Source organism: Ovis aries, chromosome 5 (assembly GCF_016772045.2).
Source record: "Ovis aries strain OAR_USU_Benz2616 breed Rambouillet chromosome 5, ARS-UI_Ramb_v3.0, whole genome shotgun sequence".
Lineage (NCBI taxonomy): Eukaryota > Metazoa > Chordata > Mammalia > Artiodactyla > Bovidae > Ovis > Ovis aries.
In genome coordinates, this window is record NC_056058.1 from 345,094 (window position 1) to 367,396 (window position 22,303).

Genomic DNA, 22,303 nt, shown 5'->3' on the forward strand with positions numbered 1-22,303 from the left:
ATCCCCTAGAGAAGGAAATGGCAACCCACTCCAGTATTCTTGCCTGGAGAATTCCATGGACAGAGGAGCCTGGTGGGCTACAGTCCATGGGGTCACAAAGAGTCAGACAAGATGACTAACACTCACTTTTTCATAGGTCTTCATAGAAATACACATGAATCTCACAAAAGATGCTGAGCAAAAGATTATGCAATGAACAAGCAAAATATGTCTGGGAAATAAAATGATAAAGAAAAGCAGGGAAATGATAAGGCCAGGTTAAAAACAAGCAAAATATATCTGGGAAATAAAATGATAAAGAAAAGCAGCGAAATGATAAAGCCAGGATTTGGGGGTTAAGGAGGAGAAAGGGCAAGCTTCTGGAAAGCTTGTGCCATTTTATATTCTTTAATCTGTGGGACTGAAACAGAAGTGTTTGCTTTAAAATTCTCATTTATAGTACCTTGATTATATATCAACGTATTTAAACTAAATACAATATATTAAAACCAAATTTCAATATGTTAAAACTAACAACAAAAGTTGAAAGAAAAGCAACATGTGGTTGAGGAAAAGGATCTAACTTCGTTTATTTGGTTGCCTACCTTTCACATTATTTATTAAATATTCCATATATGATTACAACTTAAGTTCCATTCTTTCTTGCATTAGAGATTTAGTAACAATTGTTTCCAACAAGGGTTTTTGACAAGGATGAATGGACTTTTGCAGGTGGTAGGGGGAGGGATAGTAAAAGTGTGATTATGAAAGCAGAAGAGGGAGACAGTCATGCTCATGGGATTTGTTTTTAAATAGGAAAAATCTAGAGACAGACCTGAAAAGAGAAAGGAAGTCTATGAAAGGGTTGCCAAGTCGGAGAGCAAACTGTCACCTGATGAAAGGACTTCTGAATGAGCTCAGAGCAAAACTATTTGGAGGAAATCTAAAGAGGACATGCCTGCAGGATGGAGGTTAGTTATACTGGGTGCCTGGCCCAAGGGTCCAGTCTCCATCTACACCACGTAGGCGGTAAGATAAAGTTTACTGAACGGTCTCAAAGATTTGATATATTGCTATTTTAAATTATATTGCTTTCTTCTTTTTCCTACTTTAAACATAGTATTTATTAACTGAAGGAAATTACAGAAAAATACGTGCTGCCACGTTTTGTCCAATCTTGGCGGCTGGGTTCGTGCCCTTTTTAACTCACAATGGCCAACCTGAAGGGTTGCGGTTGACTCGGCAGTGGGGCGCGGACCAGCCCTCCCTCGCGCCAGCACCCTCACGTCGCTGCGGCAGTCTCCTGCGAGAGGGCGGTCCTAAGAGGTGCGAGGGCCGCTCTCCGAGGCCAAGGCCGCCGCGGGAGCCCCGCCCCGGCCGCAGCCCCGCCCCGGCCCCGCCTGCGCGGTGCCTCGCGCCCACACTCAAGCGCGAGCCGCGGTCGCACGTTTGATCCGCGCCACCGCGGCCGGAGATGCAGCGGGGTGCCGCGTTGTGCCTGCGCCTGTGGCTCTGCCTCGGACTGCTCGACAACGAGCGTGGTGAGCCCTCCGCCGGCCCCAGTGCGCAGCTGGCCACGAGCGGGGACGCTTTCCCTGGGCAAATGGTGGGACTGCACGGACGCGAGACCGGTCGGGGGACGGGGCCCGCGGGACCCTTGGGCACGAGGGGAGACAGGGTTGAGAGCCAGGAATTCAGATCCCGGAAGGAGCACAGAGAGTCGGGCCGGGCTTGCCGGGATGAGGAAAGGGAGAGGACGGGCCGCGGGGCAGCCCAGCAGCGTGGAGATGGGTTCTCGACTTCACTCCACGGTCTATGGTTCAGCTCCCTTGGACCCGGGCCCCTTCGCGCTGCATCCTCAGCCTGGATCCTTCGCTTGCTTACACGCTTTTCTGCGGAGTCGGGGCACCGCACTACTCTATCCTGCGATCCGCGCGCGCTGAGGTTGTCCCCCAGCGCAGAGGTTGCAGTCCCCGCCAGGTCGTAGTCTCGGAGGCGCACTTCCCCGCGACTCTAGTCTGCGCTCGAGATCAGCATTCCTGAGGGAACTCTGGTTGCTGTTCACTTTCCCCAGGCCAAGGACTGCTGGGATGGAGCAGTCCCAAGGGATGCAGGGAATCAGGCGTAGTCCGGGAAAACTGGGCGCAGTTGTTGGATTTTGAGGCTGATCTTGAGTCAGCAGCTCGTAAGTGATCAGCATGGCAGGAGAGGCAGAAGGCCGGCCCTCGCCATATTTGGGGGGTAGCACCCTGGATGGCCAAGCTAAGGATCATAAGGCAGGGGCTGCAAAGAAGGGTCTTCAACACAGGAGAGGCAGTGTGGAAACAGGTGATGGGAACATGACTAAAGGTTGCCTCTGAGCGATCGGAGGGAAGAGAGTTTGGGGATTGAGGGAGGGGTGGCTGTTTGCAGATGTCAGGGGGAAAGCATCAGGAATGAGAGGCAGATGAGCTGGAAGCCCATGAGAGATCCAGTGACCCTGGGGGTCAGAGGGCGGAGGACCGATCATGGGTCCCCAGTGTCTGAGGGAGTAGTTCTGAAAGATCTGAAGGGAGAAATGGATACCTCTATTTTTAAACACTGTTGGCTTTGAATACTGGCTTTACATGTTTCATTTCTTTTAATCCTCACAAGGAAATGTTAGACCCTTTTTACAAACGGGAACACTTGAACCAAGGACAGGGGTAACTTCCCCCAAAGTCCTCAGGAAGCCAGTAGTAAAGGACATGTTCAACCCAGGTCTTTGGGATACAAGAACCCCATTCTCTGTGTCTATATGGGCTGAAGGGCTGGGGAGAGTGGAGTGAAGGGAAGTGTGGGTGAACCTAGGGGGAGGAGGATGGAAGAAGACAACTTCCGGCCTCCAAGTCAGGGCAGGTCTGAGCAGAGGGGCTGCCTCTTGGCCCTTCTTTGCTCCCCTGCACCCTTCCCAGGCCCAGGCTTTCACAGGTGCCGTGGTTGGACTTCAGGGCTGAGTGGGATATCCCACCTTGAGAAGACATCCAGCAGGCAGTGGGTACAGTGTCCAAGGCTCAGGAGAGAGGCTGAAGAGGAAGCTGTCCCAGGATGGGACCATCTTCCCCAAAGAGGGGACCAGAGAGCGAGAGGCTTCCAGGGAGATAGAAAACATCCAATGTGCAGAGTGTAAGGAAAACCAGGAGAGACTCACGTCCTGGTGCTCCTGAGTAGAGCGAGTGCAAGGTAGCAGACAGAGGGGGGATAAGTCAGTCTCGCAGTGAGTACAGGTGATTCTTACCAAAGCTGGGCAGTGAGGGAGAAGAGAAAGAATGAAGCCAAGGGGCCCGTGGAGGGGGACAGCCTTGGCTGGACCAGGGCACGGCTGGTAGGGAGATAACCCGTTGAGAGCAGACCATTGCCACAGTCCCTGAGCCTTATACTTGTGCCACCCACTTTGGGGCTGAAGAGGACCTGAGAAGCCCCTAGACTGATGGGAGTGCTGGAGCAGAAGCTCAGACATTCCAGTGCAGCCCCAGTGTGAGGCCACGTGCTGGCAGGTGAGCAGCCTGGCCCGAAGGCGACCCTCAGAGATGTGGTGCTTGTCCCAGAGCTGGCTCCTTCCTGGCTCTACCCCTAAATTACTTGCTGTGTTGCCTGGACCCCTCCCTTCCTCTCCTTATGCCTCAGTTTGCCCACACATAGCACTGCAACAAGCTGGCACGCTCTGAGGGGCTGTGCTTGGGGCTGGACTCCTTACCCCAATCGTGTCCCTCTAGAGAAGGCAGATGGCAGAGGCCACCTCCTACAGGCTTTATCTCTTGGGGCTTAGACTCTATAGAGGCTGTCTGTGCCTCTGAACGGTGGGCAGTCAGCTCAGGGACATGTGGGGAAGGAGGCAATTGCCAGGAAGCTTGGTTGGCCAGCCATGAGGCTACTGGTTCCTACCACGGCTGAGACACTCATGACCATCCCAGCTCTTTCCCGTCCCTGCTCCTCAGCCCTGAGCCAGGGCCAGGTGTGGACAGAGGTGTGGGAGAGGGGCAGGCATGTGAGTCAGTGCAGGTACAGCACTGGCCTTAGCTCAGTGCTCTGAGGACTCACATACAGGCGTGCTCACAGACCCAGCATGCTGGAGGCACTGGGTCAGTGTGGCCGAAGGACTCTTTGCCTCCCCACAGCACAGTGTCCACATGACCAGGCACCAGGCTGGGCATGAGGTGTGACAAGGGGACTGTCTGGCCATCTCCTTGCTGTGCCACCCCCACCCTGACCCCCAGGCAGTGGCAGGCAGCCTAACCAGTGAAGGGGACTATAGTCCTGTGCAAGGTGAAAGCTATAATGTCTGCTCAGGGTGGCAAAGGGAAGATTTGGACCAAGTCCATTCTGCAGGAGCTTCTCAAGTGCCAGACTTGCAGGGGCACAACCATGACATCGTAGCCCAGGGGTGATAGTGCTCAGTGAGCCTAGTGTGGTCCAGCTGGCGGTGTGGGCTCCACCAAGTTGCTTCCAGCTTGGAGCTTCCTTGAGGGGTCTGCAGACTCCAGGAAAGGGGTTCCAAGTAGGACAAAGACTGCCTCAAAGGCCCAGAGACAGAAAAGTCAGGTGGTGATCAGATGAGGCTAAAGTCCTGGGGGCAGAGCAATGGAGTGAAAGAGACAGGAAATGGAGATGCAGGAGCTAGCGGCACAACTGGAAGGGGGGGTGTAGCGGGGAGCCACAGGGTCAGACTCCCCTGAAGGCATCGCCGGAGGGGCAAGAGCAGATGCAAGGCCACAGCAAGGAGGCTGCAGGTGCACCCAGGAGATATACCAGGGAAGGAGGCAGCAGGGCATGGTGGAGAGAGAGGGACGAGTGCCAGTCTCTGGCTGAAGTGGCAGAATAGATCATGAAATTGTTTACCAGCCGGGAACCCTGAGAAGAGGAGGAGATGGGGAAAATGAGGCGTTCCACTGGGGAGGCAGGGCCTCCAGTCAAAGGCAGGAAGGAAGAAAGTTGGGAGTGTGATATGATAGAGGGAAGTCAGGGAATCCGGGGAAATTAAGTGGGGTCTCAGTCATGAGGGGAAGGTTTTTCCTGCATCTAGCTTACACCCCTCCTGCTGCCATTTTGGTGTTCCCCCCACTATGCAGATTTCTTCCCACTAGGACCTAGTCTGTGCCCCACAGTCCTGAGATATCCCTTGGCGAAGGGGGATGGGTAGGGAGAGGAGTCCAGAGACTCCCACACTCCTTGCACCGACCTCTGAACAAGACATGGCCAACGTGTCCAGCTGGAGCCAGGGATTCCTGAGTTTCGATCCTTTTCAGACACTGGCTTCCTCTGGGATCTCCGTTTTCCGGTCACACTGAAAGGAGAAGTCTGGGAGCAGGAAGATGCAGGCTTTGGGACTGGCTGCCACTGAGGCTGGGTGTGGCCCGAAAGAGGCACAGCCCTGCCTGGCTCCAGTGTCCCAGGCCACCCCCATCTCCGAGGGCCGGATGGGGTGCGGGTGGCCCTGTGAGCACGCACAAGTCAGGGTGGCAAGTGGGGGAGCCCCGCCACGTGGCCAGTGAGGTCAGCATGGGTTCATGGGAAAGGACTTGCCGGCCACAGGAGAGGACATCCTGCCTGCGTTCCCTCTTCCTGCAGCAGGAGCCCGTGGCCCAGATTTAGCAGCACTGGGGGGCCACCTCTGAGCCAGCTGGGCTGTCTGATAACACTGCCCGTCCTGCCGCCACAGAGCAGAGCCCTGACCCCAGAAAGGCCAGGGCAACCGCCTGGTAAAGCTGGCTGCACCCATGACTGCTGCACGGGGCGTCCTGCACCTACTAGGGTGCTCTTCCCCCATCTCACCCCTTGAGGATACTCAAGCACCCTACAGTCCCACTCAGCCTCTCCAAAACTCCCTGCTTCCAAAAATTGCTTTAGCAGGACCACTCTGAAACACAGATCTGAGCCTTCCTCGGTCCCCTTGGGCTGGTGGTACAGGCCCTCCTGCTAGAGGGCCTCCTCCAAGAGGAGCCCAAGCCCCATATCCACCTAGCCTGCACCCACACCACAGTCTCAGTGTGTGAGCTTTCTTCTGCTCCACATACATGCGAGAGGCTGCTAAGAATTTCAGGCAGAAGGTGATGCTGCACCAAGTGGGAGGAATCTGCTGGGGCAGGAAGAGAGCTTCATTCCCCACCCCTTGTGTGCCCCAGGAGCACAGAATCTAAGCTTTAGGGTAGGTTCACGGGAGGCTCTCATCCTTATCCAACCTAAACACCATCCTCAAAGCTCTTCAGAATTCTACCTAATGAAGTTTTGTTTGTGTGAAGCATCACTTATGCACACACACACATACACACGCGCGCGCACACTACCAGTGAGTCCCACCTCAGTCTGAAATGGTTAATCAAATTTCTCCACACAGGGTGTGTGAAGATTTTAACCTTGTGACATAGGCTATTGTCCTCAATTTGGAGATTAGTAAAATTAATTAGAAAATTAGGGGGGTGAAATGGCTCTTTAGATTGTCAGAGCAGCTTTGAGGGAAGTGACAGGTGTCTGGGGTCTGGTGCCACATGGCATAAGGGCTAAGGAGGAGGAAGTGGCAGGCATAGCTGGTGTGTCCATATTCCAGCAAGGTGGGCATGTGAGGTCCTAAATTGCTGACCACCTCGTGGACATTTTCACCTCGATGCCCCAGAGAGCTTTCACAAACAGCATGCCACTGGACACGTTGCTCCCCCTGGATCTGCCCCTGACAGGTGTGCGGGCTTCAGTGCAGGGCCTCTGCCCCTCCATCCCCACCTCCGCCTCTGCTCACATGCTGTGCACTCTAATTTTGTTCCCTGGATCCTCAAAGCCAGTCAAGAGCAAGCCAGGGCCAAGTCCCATGCTGGGGATGCCACCCTGGAAAGGATCTAACCCTTGCGTTGAGGAACTGTTGAGTGTAATCAGTCAGGCTGCTGCATGAAGCTGTGGAAATGTGCAGAGAGGCTCCCAGGAACCTAAAAATGCAAGCCTAGGGCTGGAGCAGGTACCAGGCAAGTGACAAGAGTGACTTGAGAGTCATATGAGAAACTCAGATTCCATCTCCAAGCAGCAGAGAGGCAGGAAATGGTTTTAGGTAGAAGAAGGATTTGTGTTCTCAAAGGATCCTCTAAACACTGCGAAAGGCCTGGACTAGTGGGGAGACAAAAGAGTGGTAACCTAGGGATGGGACACTGAGGCTGGCCAGTCGGATGGCAAAGAAAGGGGCTGAAAAGGGCAGTCCCGGAACATCAAGGGGTCACACTCGGGCTAGAGGACATCTGCTGCTCAATGCTGGAGCTCTGGGAGTACAAAGCACTTTGCCAGGGTGGTAGGGAGAGGCGAGAAGCAACCCTGAGGCTTCCAGCCACTCTGCTGTTGATGCTGGTTCTGAGAAGGTATAGAGGAAACAGCAGTTTCCATAATCCTGTCACCCAAAGGTAATCTCTGACTAGTTAACTTAACCTCTGTGTCTTAGTTTTTTCTTCTGCAAAATGATCAGGATAGTACCCACCTCAGGGGGCTTCCCTGGTGGTTCAGATGGTAAAGAATCTGCCTGCAATGCAGGAGACCTGGGTTCGATCCCTGGGTTGGGAAGATCCCTTGGAGAAGGGAATGGCTACCCACTTCAGTATTTTCGCTTGGAGAATTCCATGGACCGAGGAACCTGGCAGGCTACAGTCCATGGGGGTCACAAAGAGCTGGACATGACCGAGTGACTAACATTGTCACTTTCTTCTTTCAGGGGAGCAATAGAGGGGTGTGGTACGCACAAGTGTGTAGGCTGTGCTGGCGTACAGAAAGTGTTTGCGCTTGTTGTCTGTTGTCGTAACAGGATGTATTGGAGTAAGCAGAATCTGAGGGTCAAAGTGAATGAGCATCATTTTCATTTCTGTGAGTGCCTGTTTGCTCACAGCCTTGCCAATACTGGGAATTCTCTACCCTTGAAATGCTTGCTTATCTGGGCTCGGGGACACTTCTGTGCTGCCCTGTGGCTCCTTGTCCTCCTCAGTAGTGGGCATGGTCTAGGTCTTAGGGCTGGGGGCACTTGGCAGGAAACATCGGGGAAGCAGAGCCCCCCAGGGCTGGAGCTCAGGAGAGCTGCCAGGGAGGGTGGGGGAGCTCAGAGGTGGGCTTGAAGTCTTGGGGCCAACTCTAGGAGGAGGAAGCACACCTTGAGCAGGGCTCCAGTTAAATGAGCCTGCCAAGAGCCTATGGCTAGGCCTGTGACCCGTGGCCCCACTCTGGGGCCTGTTGCCCCACGCTGTGCACCGCCGCCCTGACAGCTCTGCCTGCCTGACAGCCCAAGGTCACCAGCACTCTGCCACAGGGCCCTCTGCCCTCTGCGCCCTCCTCCTGGACCAGCGATTTCTTATTCATTCCACAAAGTCCTTTTCAACTCATGTGAACACTCCCTTCCACTGGTAAGACTTTATCTGATCGCCCCAAACCTTGGCACTGTGGCCAGAGCACCAAATCACACTAGCTGCTCCAGCTGTGAAAGGCAAAGCTTTTCCAAAGCTGGAAGAGGCTCTCAGTATGCCTCAGCCCGCAACAGCATATCTTACCACGGTTCTTCGTGTGATAGTACGTTATTTGTGGTCTGTGGTACTCAGTGATCCCGGGGACAATTCTCATGTCATAAGTGTGGATTGGGGGAAGTGACTTGCCCAAGGTCATACACTCAGAGTGACACTGGCGGGGACACAGCTGGGCTCTCAGGGCTGAGCACTCTCTCTGAACAGCCCCTCCCGGCTTAGCCTTCTCAGCCCCGCAGGGCGGGAGGCAGGAGGACCGATGCCCTCACCCTTGTTCTCTGGAAGCACAGAGACTGCCATCTACTTGGAGCTGGGGAGAACGCCAAGGCAGAACACGCCGTGAGCCTTCCCCCGAGGTCAGTGCACAAGCCCGGCCCCAAGAGTGAAGGGAGAGCAGGCTCTCCAGCTTGGCTGAGCCCTGGGACTGCTGCACAGAGCCCCCACCTGGCCTCGCCTGGCCCCGGTGCTTCCCCCTCAGCTTGCCTCCAGTCTGCAGGGCACAGCTGCTCAGGAGACCATGGATCTGACTACCAGAACTGCTGTACAGCCCCTGTTATCCACTGGGTGATCATGACAGGGCCTGAAATAGGAAATTGCCAAATGCAAAAACCACTACTGCCACACACTGCCAGAGGTGGAATGGCACCCCCGAGCTGGAGCACCATCCTGATATCACGGGCCTGGGTTGGCTGTGCTGGGCCTCAGGACAGAGACGTGGCCCAGGGACATCCTGGCCCTCAGGAGCCGCTCAGTGACACAGCCCTTTCCTGTGTGGTAGATGAGTGCCTGGGGTGCTCAGCGGGGGACGTTGGGTGTGGCTGATATCCTGACTGTGTGGCAGAAGCACCGGGAGGTGAAACTGGCCAGGAAGGGGGCCAGTGGGGCAGGGCAGAGCTCTGGAGGCTGGGCCAAGGGCCTTTACAGATCCGGAGGGCCACAAGGAGCCAGGGAAGGTGTCCTTTGGGCTGAGGGACAAATTGGAGGCCAGGGAGGAGACTGCTAGGAAGCAGAGAGGTCAGGAGACTGGCACTAGCGGTGGCAATGGAGACGAGGAGATGGAGAAGTGTGAGGGCTGGGTCCCAGGCAGGGACGGGCCTGGACTTGGGCAGACTTGGGCTCCTGCACAGCTGCTGCTTACCGCTGACGTGGAGGCTGGAGCCTCAGTGTCCTCCCTGTTGACTGGGCTCCCAATCCGTCCCTCCCTTCCAGTAAGTGTAAGGATCAAATGAGGCGCCAAGTGCTGGGATGTGGTCAGCATCTAGCCCGCCGGCCTTCCCACCCTCCTGTCTGCCCTCACCCAGGATGCCGGTGTGCTGCTCCCATGCCCAGCACCTGCGGCTGACCCCAGGGCCCCCCTGCCCAAGGCTGCTGACAGCACAGGGAAGAGGAGGGATGCACTCTGGCCCCTTGACCTCGGCCTGGCGCCTACCCTGACTGCTCTGCTCAGGCCAGGGGGCCAGGGCTGCTGGCCAGGGGAAGGAAGAAGCCAGTTCCTGGGCCAGGAACAGGAAGGCAGGGGGAGTGCAGCAGAGGCCGGGATGACAGTGCTTCCTGCTTCGGGAAGGGAAGGACAGCGGGGACAGACAACAGCCAGGCAGGAAGGATGCGCCTTCTTTGGGGTTGCGTGTGGGGGCTGGGCAGTATAGAGCCTCAGGCATGGCAGCACAGGCCTGAACCGCCCCCAGCTGCGGAGCAGTCTGGGCTATTCATGGTCACCAGGGGACCTGGCCTTTAAAACTGGAATCTTTCACAAAGTCACAAGGTTTGACAGAGTTTTAACCCAAAGGTTGACCGCAGAGGTTTGTTTAGCCAACCAACCATTCATTCAGTCAGCCATCCATTCATCCTTCTCTCCATCCATCCATTCGTCTTTCTCCCCATCCCTCCTTCTGACTGTCCATCTGTCCTTCCATCTAGCCACCCTTTCTTTTTTCCACACTTCTACCCTTCCACCCATCCATTCTTCCATCCATCCACTCATTTGTCCTTTGGTTCATCTGTCCGTTTGTTTATTCATTCAACAAGGGTTTATGGAGCCTTGGCTCTGTGTCAAGTGCGGTGCTAGGCATGGAGTGGGCTGGAAAAGGGACCGTTTGGGTCCTTACCCCCATTGAAACGTATTGTCTAGGAGAGGAAATGGAAAAACATAACCTAAGTAAATGACAAAATTACATATTATGACAAGAATAGGTTTTGGGGGTGGGAGTGCAGAGGCCATGTCTACGCTGAGGCCTGAAAGTGAGAAGGGCCCGGCTGTACAAGGCGTGTGAGCAGAGGCTCATCAGGAGGAGTGGCGTGTGTAAAAGCCTGGGGTAGGAAGGAGCGTGGCGTGCTATGGAACAGCCTGGGGCCACGGGGCTGGAAGACAAGAGCAGGAGGCCAGAGCGGCCACACCTCCTGGTCAAGAGGGTGTGGAAAGAGGGTGGTGGGCAGGCCACAGTCAGAAGGTTGGATGTCCCTTGAAGTATGGTGGAATGTCACTGATGAAATTTAAGCATGATTTTGTCCCTTAAAGCTGCAGTTGAGAGAAGGGGCTCTGGGCTGGAGGCAGAGATTTTATAAGTACTGGGTCAGCCAAAACTGTGGTTCAGGTTTTTCCATATGATCGTATGGAATAACCTGAATGGACTTTTTGGCCAACCTAAAACACGACCACTTAAGAGCAACAGTATTTGGTGCTGGGCAGAAGGGATGGAAGACAAGGGGAGGAGGGTGAGCTCACAGAAGCTAGCAGAAGAGGGGACAGCTCTGCTCTCTGCCCTGGAGAGCCTCCTGCAGCGGCACAGAGGCTACAGGATACCTTGCCAGGGGCTCCAGGGAGTAGAGGGAGGCTGCCCTCTGTGGGAAGGTGAGCAAATGTGAAAGGAAGGAGGCAGCGAAGAGAATTTTTACTATGAATGGGGGTAGAAAAGGGGAAGGGAATATAGGATCAAGGAAGTGGAGAGTTTTTGTTTATTTGTTTGTTTGTTTACAAGATGGGAGATGATTGCATAGAGGAAAGTTGGTAGCCAGAAAAGAAAGAAATGATCTGCAGAGGTCGGATCTGGGGGAGTTGGGATCCCCGACATGTTGGAGGGCTTGGCCTTGGGAGCAGGAATGTCAGAGATATGGGTATGGGAAGGGTGTGGGATTTGAGTGTGGGAAGATGAGGGGTCTCCATCTGATGCCTCTACTTCATTAGTGCTGAGAGGGAAGGAGGAGGGACCGCCCTGGACTTCAGCCCGAGGCCGCTCAGGCTTTGCCACCAGGAGAGAGGGGAGTCAGCACGGGTCCTGGGCTTTGCGCTGCTTGCTGAGCCTCTCAGGGCCATGGGCACTGCCGGGCTGGGGGAGCAGGCAGGGGCAAGGGAGCATTCAGAATGATGAGCTGTGGGCCACGCAAAGCCAGAAGAGAGGTGGGGCCAGGAGGAGGTGGCAGTGCAGAGGGGTTCCTGGCCTGGATGTTTTGATGAGGTTGAAGGACTTAGCCCTGGTGAGACTCAGCAGGAGACGAAGGAGGCAAAGCAAGAACAGGAAAATAGGCACTTGATGGGGACAGCTTCTAGGTGGACCAAGACCCGGGTATGCCCAGGAAGTGAGGGGCTGCAGGGAGGTGGGGGACAGGGTACATGAGGACCGCGAAGGTGGGGTGCTGGTGACTCGGTCCTGTGGCTGCCGAAGTTCTGAGAAATGGCCTGGATTGAGGTTGGGGGGCCTGGAGAGCCAGGAGCAGAGAATGAGGGGAAATGACCAGGACAGGGCTGATGACAGCTTTAGTGGGGAGCGGGCGGTGCTGCTGGAGAAGGGGAAGTGACCACAAGGAGTTCTCCAACGTGTGCAGTGGGGAGCAGTCACCACCCCAGGGACAGCGGTGTCCTCAGAAATGCAGGTTTCAGTTAAGGCAGGAAGGATGGAGGAGGCCAGGGATGTGTACAGCGCAGACTACTGCTCACACGGGGTCCAGTGGAAGTGGTGGCGGGGGCGGCACGGCGGAGGAAAGGTGCACCGGGGAAATTCAGGGCATGTGGCAATAAAGGAAAGGCTCTCAGATGGGTGAAAGGGTCAGCAAGCATAATGGATGAACCTCCCATTTAGCACCGTGATTCAGATGCTTCCTTTGGCGGTATGGTAGCCTCTAGGGAGGAAGCTCCTGTAGGCTCCATACCCCATCCAGCCACTCAGCCCACCATCCTTCCACATAATCATCCATTCATTCATCTGATCATCCTTCATCCATCCTGCCATTCTTGAATTTGTTGTTGTTCACTCACCAAACCATGTCCAACTCTGCAACCCCATAGACTGTAGCACATCAGTCCTCCCTGTCGCTCCACAGTCTCCCAGTTTGCCCACGTATTCTTGAATACATATCCTCAATTTGGGGTGTGTACCTCTTTTGTACTAAGGTTAGGAAGATGAAATGCAGTCTTTGTTCAGATGTGACCAGAAAACCATGATTTAGTCTAGTAAGTGTTCTAGCAGCATGAGCCTAGGGGTCAGCACCGCCTGAGTATCTCCTGAGTGACTGCCCCTTATAGAGGGACTCGTGAATTGGAACCTAAAGAAGCAGATCCACAGGAGGGAAGGAAGTACAAATGTCCGGGGTGAAAAAATGAACACAGAGACTTCAGGATGAAGTCTGGCACTCTGGGACAATAGTGAGCAGTCTGTGCCTCTCAGATGTCTCGATAAAGCTGGAAAGAGGACGAGTGGGCAGACAGGAGAGGCCTGGGGTCTCCCCGCTTTGTCTTGGAAGCAAAGGAGAGCTGCCGAAGGAGGCTGGGCTGGCGACTGCCATGCTCTAGTGCCAAGGGCATGCCCTGGAGGAGCGCCTCAGGGAAGCGGGCTCCAGCTTGGCCTTCCCAGCCCAGCATAACACTAGAGCCCTCACAATGGGGCACAAATGGCCCAGGGCAAACAGGTCCTGGCCGCTGCCTGGCTGCTCTGGTGCCCAAACGCCAGCCTCAGGCCTGAACCCTGAGTGGTCCACTTGGGAGCTGGTTCTTTCACCCTTCACACGTCCAAACCCAAGTCCATCATCCCTGCCCCTCCTCCGCTTCTGTAGGTCGGAAGCCAGTTTGTAGAGTGGCTTTATTCACATTCCTCTGCCTGGAAAATCCTACTTCTCTTTCAAAACCCACCTTAGAGGTGTCCTCCTGGCATCCACTCCCAGCCCCTCACCACCAGAAGGAATCCTCCCCACTGTGGGGCCTCTCCACCTGAGCAGCCCCAGGGCTAGGTGAGGCAGTGTGATGGGGAGCCGGAACCCACCCTGGGAAGGAATGGACCTGCTACTTTCCCACCTGGGGACCCCAGGGTGGGGCCTCTGTCCTGAGTGCCAGGAGGGGGTGCACTGAATTCAAGCTAAGGAGAGACTGCATAGTGGTCCCAGCAGCTGGCCATGCAGTCCAGCTCGAGGGCCAAAGGTTCCCTGGCTGGAGTAGATGCTAGTTAGATTAGATGCTCAATGAGGACCGTCTGCCTCTGACCAGTGGTGGTGTGGTACACAGAGAAGTCTGGGCCAGCAAGAGGCCAGACCCTGGCAGCTATCTTGTCCATGTGATGCTGAAATGAGATCGTGGTGTGCAGAGTGTGCCATCCTATGCTGCTTTCTAGGGCAGCTTGGGGTCAGGGTGATGTAGAACCAACTATAGCAGGGATTCCTCCAAGGTCTGCCTCCCACAGTTTGCTGCCAGGGCAAGACTCTAAGCCTCAGGAAGCTGAACTGGGGAGGGCAGAGGAACTGGCCCTGTGGACCTAGGGCAGGGCAGCGGGCTGTGCCCCCCAGGAGGACAGGGACTTGGGGGAGGGACAGAACAGAGCCCTGGGCCTCCAGCCACACAGTCCTCACTTCCTGTTGTCTCAGGATGGTCCTGGCAGGATGCATCTGCCAGAGTTCCAGGCCCAGACCTCCCCTGGGGCCTGCTCCCACCCTCCTCCAGGATCATATGCGCACGCACACAGACATCTCAGTAACACACACGCACAAAATCACACACATCATCAGTCCTATAGACGCCGATCTACGCCCACAGACGCCGATGCCCACACGTGTACACATGCACGCAACACTCTCCTGCTGGGAGGAGGGTGGAGACTAAGAAGCCGCGTGGGCAGCAGGGCCGGGGTCCTGGAGGGCTACAGGACAGTCTTTAACCAGGCGAGGCAGTTCTCTGTTTGGGGGTTAGACCTGTTGGAATCATGGAGGGGCTGAGGCAGGGGGAGCAGGGAGTGGGGAGCAAGGGCAGCCCGAAGGTCCCTTGGGGGCAAGGAGAAACTGATGGAACCAAGCACATGTGAGATGGATTCCATGGGATGTAGAAGAGGGCAAGGCCACAGGAAGAATCCCAGGGAGAAACCAAGGCCTCAGTCTGGGGCATGTTTGGGGGACTGCGCTGTGCAGGACCCCCTCAAAAGCAGTGGCTAGGGGGCGTCTTAATGCCAAGGAAGTGTACTGCAGGCTTCGCCTAATGTAGGAGGAAGCCTGTGGTCTCCCCTGTTGACTTCATGTCGGCAGCTCTGCTCCTGAGGGACCAGAGGCCTGAGTTCAGCCCAGGCCTCAGTCAGGGCTCACTTGGGGCTGCAGCCAGCAGGCAGGCTGAGCCTGAGGCGGAGGTTCCCAGATGTCTTGGATCGTATCAGTCCTGCTCTGGGCTGAAAGGCTAGGCAGCACCTGCCCTGCGGAGGGGCCCGCCAACACCAGATCGATATCGTCATGTAAACTTATGACCCAATCCCACACTAACCCTATCTCCCAACCCAGGCCTGGCCAGTGGCTACTCCATGACCCCACCAGCCCTGAACATCACGGAAGAGACATATGTCATCGACTCCAGTGACAGCCTGTCCATCTCCTGCAGGTATTCAGCCCTCACCCAGGGGGGCTTGGGCCTGAGTCCCTCCTCCCTAGCAGGCTAAGGAGACTGCAGAAGGCGGAGCTGATGGTGGCAAAGGACTGAGAAGGCAGCACCCCAACCCCAAGGCAGAGAGGCCTCAAGGCTTAGGGGTGGCTTCAGTGTAGGTTCCTAGAGGCACAGACCATCGCCTGCCCTGTAGACACAGGCATCCTGCACCCTACCGCATTTCACCCATACCCAGCCCTCACAATCTCCCGGACCACAGACTATCACCCTGCATCCATTCTTGAGTCAACCCGTACTGACCCGGGCCACCCCATGCCCACCCCCAGGTCAGCCACACAGATGCTGGGTTGCCACCCTTCACTGGCCCCAGACCCACCTGCACAGACCGCCAAGCTGTTATCTTCCCTTCAGCCCCAGCTGTAATCTGAGGCCCAGGCTTTTCTGAAGGACAGCCTGCCAAGTGCAGGCCCAGGAGCCAGGCAGGGGCCCCAGGGGGCTCAGGGGTACCCTGCGTTATGTGCCCAAGGGCTGGTCTGCCCTGACCTCTGAGTGAGATCGGCTATGAGCAAGGCTGGGCCTCTGAGAGGCTCCACAGGGACTGCCCCCCAGGGCTACGGCCTGGGCCTCTCTTGATGTCCTGCCTCCTTCGCCAGGGGGCAGCACCCCCTGGAGTGGGCCTGGCCGGGAGCTCAGGCTGCTCCAGTCCCAGAGGAGAAGGATGGTGAGGACACGGGGACGGTGCGAGACTGCGAAGGCACAGACGCCCGGCCCTACTGCAAGGTTCTGCAGCTGCAGGAGGCGCACGCCAACGACACAGGCAGCTACCGCTGCTACTATAAGTACATCAAGGCTCGCATCGAGGGCACCACTGCAGCCAGCACCTATGTGTTTGTGAGAGGTGAGGGGGCCCAGCACCCACCCCAAGGGTACTCGGGAGCCATGGGCAGGGTCTTGGGTCCTCAAGAGGTGGCTGGCATCTGTGGCTGCAACCCCAGCCTCGGGACCCTGGGGGAGGGGGGCTGCCCTGCGGCTCCACACCTGGGCAGACACTCCCTGAACCCTGCCCCGCCTCCCACACCCTGTCCCCTCTCTTCAGACTGGGAGCAGCCATTCATCAACAAGCCAGACACACTCCTGGTCAATAGGAAGGACTCCACGTGGGTGCCCTGCCTGGTGTCCATCCCCGGCCTGAACGTCACGCTGCGCTCGGTACAGCCCCACCCCGATCTCCACCCTAGATCCGGCCCTCTGGTTCTGTCCCTGGGAGAATGGCCACTCATCTGGCCAAGGGACAGGCGGAAGCTGGGCCCTGACAGCCACTGCGTCCCTACAGCAAAGCTCAGCACTGCAGCCTGATGGACAGGAGGTGGTGTGGGATGACCGCCGGGGCATGCGGGTGCCCACCCCTCTGCTGCGCGATGCCCTGTACCTGCAGTGTGAGACCACCTGGGGCGGCCAGGCCTTCCTGTCCAACCCCTTCGTTGTGCACATCACAGGTAGGGGGCTGCCTGGGGCTGCGGGGCCCTCCCCACGTCCTGGGAGGAGAAGAGCAGAAAGAGGACAGGAGCCCTCTAATTCCCAGCAGCGGGGCTGTAGGCGCCGCAGTGTGGCTGGTCTCAGGGGATGCCCTGCGCCCTGTACTCCACATGCACCGTCCTACAAAGGGCATGGGGGTTCCTGTACATGTGTCACCAGGCAATGAGCTCTACGACATCCAGCTGTTCCCCAAGAGATCACTGGAGCTGCTGGTTGGGGAAAAACTAGTCCTGAACTGTACCGTGTGGGCCGAGTTCAACTCAGGTGTCACCTTTGACTGGAACTATCCAGGGAAGCAGGTGAGCTCAGCATCCCTGGCAGGGGCTGTGCCTGAATCACCCCCAGGAATCCCTGTCGCGGCCCACACTCACCCTGGTCTGGCCCACACGTACTTCCCTCTGTCCCAGGAGCCCCTGTCTGATAGGGAAGTTTTCCTATGCCAAGGAAAAGTCAGTCTGAGTCCAGGGCTTCTGGAGCTGCTGCTGGTTGGGCTGGGGGGGTGTGCCTATGGGGGTCAGTCCTGTCAGAGCCCACCTGCTCTGACCCTGTGCTTCCCCTGGTCCTGGGCAGGCAGAGCGGGGTAAGTGGGTACCAGAGCGGCGCTCCCAGCAGACTCACACAGAGCTCTCCAGCATCCTCACCATCCACAACGTCAGCCAGCGTGACTTGGGCCCATACGTGTGCCAGGCCAACAATGGTATCCAGCAGTTCCAGGAGAGCACTGAGGTCATTGTGCATGGTACGGCCTGTCAGGCCATTGTGCCCAGCGTGGCCTGGGCTAGGTTGGGTGTCAGTTGTCAAGCCTGGAGCCCAAGGGTTCTTGTGCAGTGTGGGCCCCGGGCCATAGGTCATGGTGCACCCGAGTCATGTGGAGTCCAGCCAGAGGGAAGGGAGGGTCATGAATGGATCGACTGCCCAGTTCCCACGCCCCAGAGAGCAGGGCATCTAGCAACTGGGGGTGGCTGCGAATCCCTGGGTGGTGGTGGGTCAGCCCCACCAGCCCTGGCTTTACCCTGATGTCTCCTGTCTGACAGAGAAGCCCTTCATCACCGTCGAGTGGCTCAAGGGTCCGGTTCTAGAGGCCACAGCAGGAGATGAGCTGGTGAAGCTGCCCGTGAAGCTGGCAGCTTATCCCCCACCGGAGTTCCAATGGTACCTCCCTTGTTCCTGCCCCTCCCTACCCACCAAGTCCAGTGTAAGAAAGAACCACAGAAAGGGAAGGGCAAAATTCCCCCTATCAGGGTCTTCTTCCTGAGACCTAGATGAGGACCTGTGCCTGGAGTGGGGGACCCCCTATGAAGATTCCAAGGAATATACACGTCATGTGATATTTTGGCTGGAGGGAAGGTTGGCCTGCATTGCTGCTAAACTGTGAAAGAGTGTGAATACTGGCCTCCTGTTATGTGTGGGTGTGGTGGGCCTAGCACAGGGCTTTATCTAACTCTTTCCTGCACCCCCTCAGCCTCCCTGAGGGCCCTTACTGGAGGGGGTCATAGAGAAATGGCTCAGGTTTCCTAGGCTCTCTCCAAACAGGTTGCCTCCCCCAGGATACTTCTAACCAGAATTTTGGAGATATGATAAGAGTTTCACAAGGATTTCTGGGCTGGGCCCGAGAGCTGTGTGGCAGTGAGTTGAGCTTCCGGGAGGCCTACAAATTCAAGATCCCCACTCCTGGGTGTGACCTGAGAGTAAGGTACTCCTTGCAGGGTATGCCAAGAGTCAGAGAGACAATCCCTCAGTGGTGGCTTTACCTTCACCGGACGCTCCCCGAGAACTCGGGAAGGCGCAGCACCCCACCATGCACCCTTCGGCCATCTGAGCAGTCCATACAGCCTGATCCTGGGAGATCACACTCTAGCCTGACTCTCATCACACACAGGAGGGAAATAGGCCAGGAAAGGGGAAGGGCATTCCTGCCCAAGCCCTGTGCCTCCCGGGACTCATCTGCTCTGTCCTTTCACAATTGGCCAGGGGAGCCTCGCCTTTCTAGCCTGGAGCACCTCCAACCAGGCAGGATGACCTTTTCTGAAAGGCTAGAGCTTGGCAAGAAGAAGCCCAGACATTCTCAGCCAGCACCCCACTTCTCTGGCCATAGGCCGGAAGGGCCCTGGAGGGCCCTGGAAGCCCTGGGCCTGGGACTTCTGGGACTCTCCCTGTGAGGCACAGGCTTTGGGGTCCGTCCGGGCCACCTGGTGCAGGACCGGGACACTTGAGATAGTATCCTGCAGGGCACTGGTGCAGTCTGGGCTAAGGCCCTGTCCCCTGCTTTCCAAGGCCAGTAGTACTGACCCTGTCTGGGAGGGTGGCCAGCTCTGTTGCAGCAAAGATCTGGTCCAGGCCTGATCCTCAGGCAGCTGACTTCCTCTTGCCATTCCCACCACATCTGGCCCTTTCTTTTTTTTTCTCACTTGGTCAATATCTGCCTCCAAGAAGTGCTCCACTGGGCCCACTGTCCACTGAGACACCTGCCCCAGGGCTTTAGTGGTGAGCATAGCCCCACCAGGGTCCACTCTTCAGGTAATCGTGTGGTGATTACTAGCAAGTGAATAGACAGAGATCTAGTGGACAGGCTGGTCCTCCCCACAAAGCAGCCTTTGTGTGTCCAGCACCACGCTGACCCCAAGGCTGTATCTTGGGAGACCTGACCACACCTGCAAGAAGGAGCATGTGGTTTCCCTGGTTTTCAGGTGAAGACTCGGGGGCTTGGGGCAATGAAGGAGTGTGCCTAGGATCACAAACGCAGCAAGTAGCAACCAGGATTCTGCACCAGAGCCCAGCAGGCCTCCCAGCCTGGCCCTTCTCTGCCCTGCCCTGCTGTGTGACTTCTGGCAAGTCAAACCTCTTCTAAATGGGCTGTGGTGCAGCAGTTGAAAGCCAGGCCCCTGCATGCCCCTCGCTGTTACTTTCCATCCCGAGGGCCGTGCTTTCCTCGTGTCTCTCTGGCTTAGTAAACCAGAAGACGATGCCTGCCTGAGGGCTACTTCCAGGCAGAGGCCAGAGCTTGGGTTCATTCCCAACTCAGGACTGGAGGGGAGTCTCCTTTGGGGTATGAGTCATCCATTTATACCTATGAACACTGAGCGCCTATGTGTGCTGGGTGCCACTCCTCACATAGGGCATACGGCGGTGGCCGTACGTACAGCTCAGTGTGGGAACCGACAAGCAACAGGCGCGTGTGTGAACACTAGCATGCAGACGAGCAGGGACAGGGCCGAGGGCCAGCTCCTGGTCCACACAGCTGCTCTGATGGCTGGGTGATGGTGGATATAGGAGAGAGGGAGCCCTGCAGGTGTCTAGCATCCAAGCAAAGCAGGAAAGTGAGCACAAAGGCCCTGGGAAAAGGGGCAGGGCAACAAGAAGCCCAGGCATCTGGAGAGCTCCAGGAAGGGCAGAGTCAGGGTCAGAGCTCCCAGACCCCCACGTGGTCAGGATCTGAGCTGCGCCCTCGGGGACCACGCCTCCACTCCTTCACAGCTCAGCCCCGTGAAGCCTATGGCAGAGACAAGGGCCCCTGGGGACTCCCGTTGGTCCTGAGCCTGGGGTGCACAGCCGTCTATCCCCCAGTCCAGAAGCAGGTCTGGGGCGGGGAGGCCTCTCCCATCTCCTGACTGTGTCCTAGTGGTCAGGGCTGGGGCACTTCAGGGAAGGAGGGAGGACAGGGCTGGGGTGGAGGTCACACAGCCCCCTGAACTCCTTCCCTGGGCTAGGTACAAGGACAGAAAGGCAGTGTCCGGGCGCCACAGTCCCCATGTTCTGGTGCTCAAGGAGGTGACGGAGGCCAGTGCGGGCATCTACACCCTGGCCCTGTGGAACACCGCAGCTGGCCTGAGGCGTAACATCAGCCTGGAGCTGGTGGTGAATGGTAGGTGCGGGTGGGACAGGAGAGGGGGAGAGGGACGGGGGCGGGGGGGCGGGGGTGTTTGGGGGTATGCTGACTGACTGGCTGCCCGCCTGTGTCTCCAGTACCCCCCCACATCCATGAAAAGGAGGCCTCCTCCCCCAGCATCTACTCCCGCCATAGTCGCCAGGCCCTCACCTGCACGGCCTACGGGGTGCCCCCTCCTCTCAGCATCCGGTGGCACTGGCGGCCATGGACGCCCTGCAGGACCTTCAGCCAGCGCAGCCTGTGAGTGTGGCTCCACCCGGCCTCCCCCTGCTTCCCAGCCCCATTCCCGACTTCAACCATAACGCCCTCTCTCTACCAGCACCCCTCCCCATAGCTCCACTTTAAACCCAAACCCTATCATGATTCATGCATTACAGTCAACCCCTGACCTCACCTTGCCTGAACAAGGCTCAGACCCTCCCTTGTACTGTCAGGCCAGGCTGGACACAGGGATGGTGCAGCCCCCACCATCCTCTCCCTTGAAAGCGATGCTCCCCAGACACACAACTGCATGTCTGGAGGGGACCCAAGGACATGCCTCTGGGCACTAGGGAGGACACCCCTCACCAAGCAGGCAGGCCTGGGCTGGTTTTGCGAGGCATGGACTCAGTGAACTCCAAGGCACACTAAGCATGTCCAGGCTCACCTGCTCATCTGTGTAGTGCTCATCATGACCCCTTAGAGAGGAGAAAGTGAGCTTGGAGAAGGGGCATGACTTTCCTAATGTCATGGCAGTGAGCAGCAGAGCATGCCTAACTGCTGGGCCACACTGCCCTACTTGGGTGCCAGTGGGACAGTCAGTCCCGGAGAACGGAAAACTTGAACCAGCAAGGGCCAGGAATGGAGGGCGCCAAGGTGGTTAGTGGTCTGGAAAGTACTAGAGAGACAGTGAATGGTGCTGAGCAGGGGAGGGACTAGTCACATTGGCCATTTAGCAAGAGATCCTAAGGGACAGGGGACAGGGTCCCAGGCTGGGGAAGGACAGTAGCTGGGAAACCAAGGGAGACGAGGCAGCCACACTGGGAGAGAGACTGTGGCCCTTGGCATGGTCAGTTAGGGAGGTTCAGTAGGGGTGGCCAGCCCACAGCATTCGGGGTTCATAAGAGAATCTTCTGGACTGTGAAGCTGCAGATCACTGGCACCTCCAAATGTGTTTCCATCTGATGCTCTACTGTTATGCCCTGCATGATTACAGAGCCCCAGGGTCAGTTCTGCTTCCCTAGGGGCAGACAAGAGCCTCCCTTGAGCCACGCCTTCCCCCTTAGGCCCTCATCCCAGCAGGAGACCAAAGGTGCTGGGATGCACAGCCGTCCCAGGGAGGGGCTGCAGCTTTAGAAGAGGGACGGAAGGAGAGGGCTTCCTGTAGCAGGAGTTAACAGGAGTGACTTTGCTGCCCCAGGAGATCTAGGTGGATTTTGCAGGAAGGGACATGTGTGGCTAGGGGCAGGGGGCACAGCAGACCAGAGGACTGGCACAGAGTCACAGGCGTGTGGTGCTCTGCAGGCACAGATCCTGGTCTGCTGGCTAAGGCTGTGTCTGGCAGCCCATGCAGGATGGGTTGCTGAGCCC

The 22,303-nt window shown here is 56.9% G+C and overlaps 1 protein-coding gene across 3 annotated transcripts in view; it reads left to right on the forward strand.

The window, feature by feature from the left end:
- The first annotated feature begins 929 nt into the window (after nt 1–929).
- FLT4 (fms related receptor tyrosine kinase 4) overlaps nt 930–22,303 on the forward strand; it is a 41,787-nt gene continuing 20,413 nt past the window's right edge. For 2 of the 3 annotated variants that reach the window (XM_042249454.1, XM_027969266.2), the window contains exons 1-10: nt 1,431–1,520; nt 15,213–15,309; nt 15,966–16,210; nt 16,409–16,521; nt 16,646–16,808; nt 17,008–17,147; nt 17,419–17,587; nt 17,883–18,000; nt 20,556–20,710; nt 20,812–20,974. In XM_042249454.1, the coding sequence (XP_042105388.1) occupies nt 1,454–1,520; nt 15,213–15,309; nt 15,966–16,210; nt 16,409–16,521; nt 16,646–16,808; nt 17,008–17,147; nt 17,419–17,587; nt 17,883–18,000; nt 20,556–20,710; nt 20,812–20,974 (1,430 nt within the window). In that variant the 5' untranslated portion in view covers nt 1,431–1,453. Of the gene's footprint in view, nt 1,009–1,430; nt 1,521–15,212; nt 15,310–15,965; nt 16,211–16,408; nt 16,522–16,645; nt 16,809–17,007; nt 17,148–17,418; nt 17,588–17,882; nt 18,001–20,555; nt 20,711–20,811; nt 20,975–22,303 lie in introns of those variants that run through there. The other variant, XM_060416107.1, reaches the window with a different exon arrangement.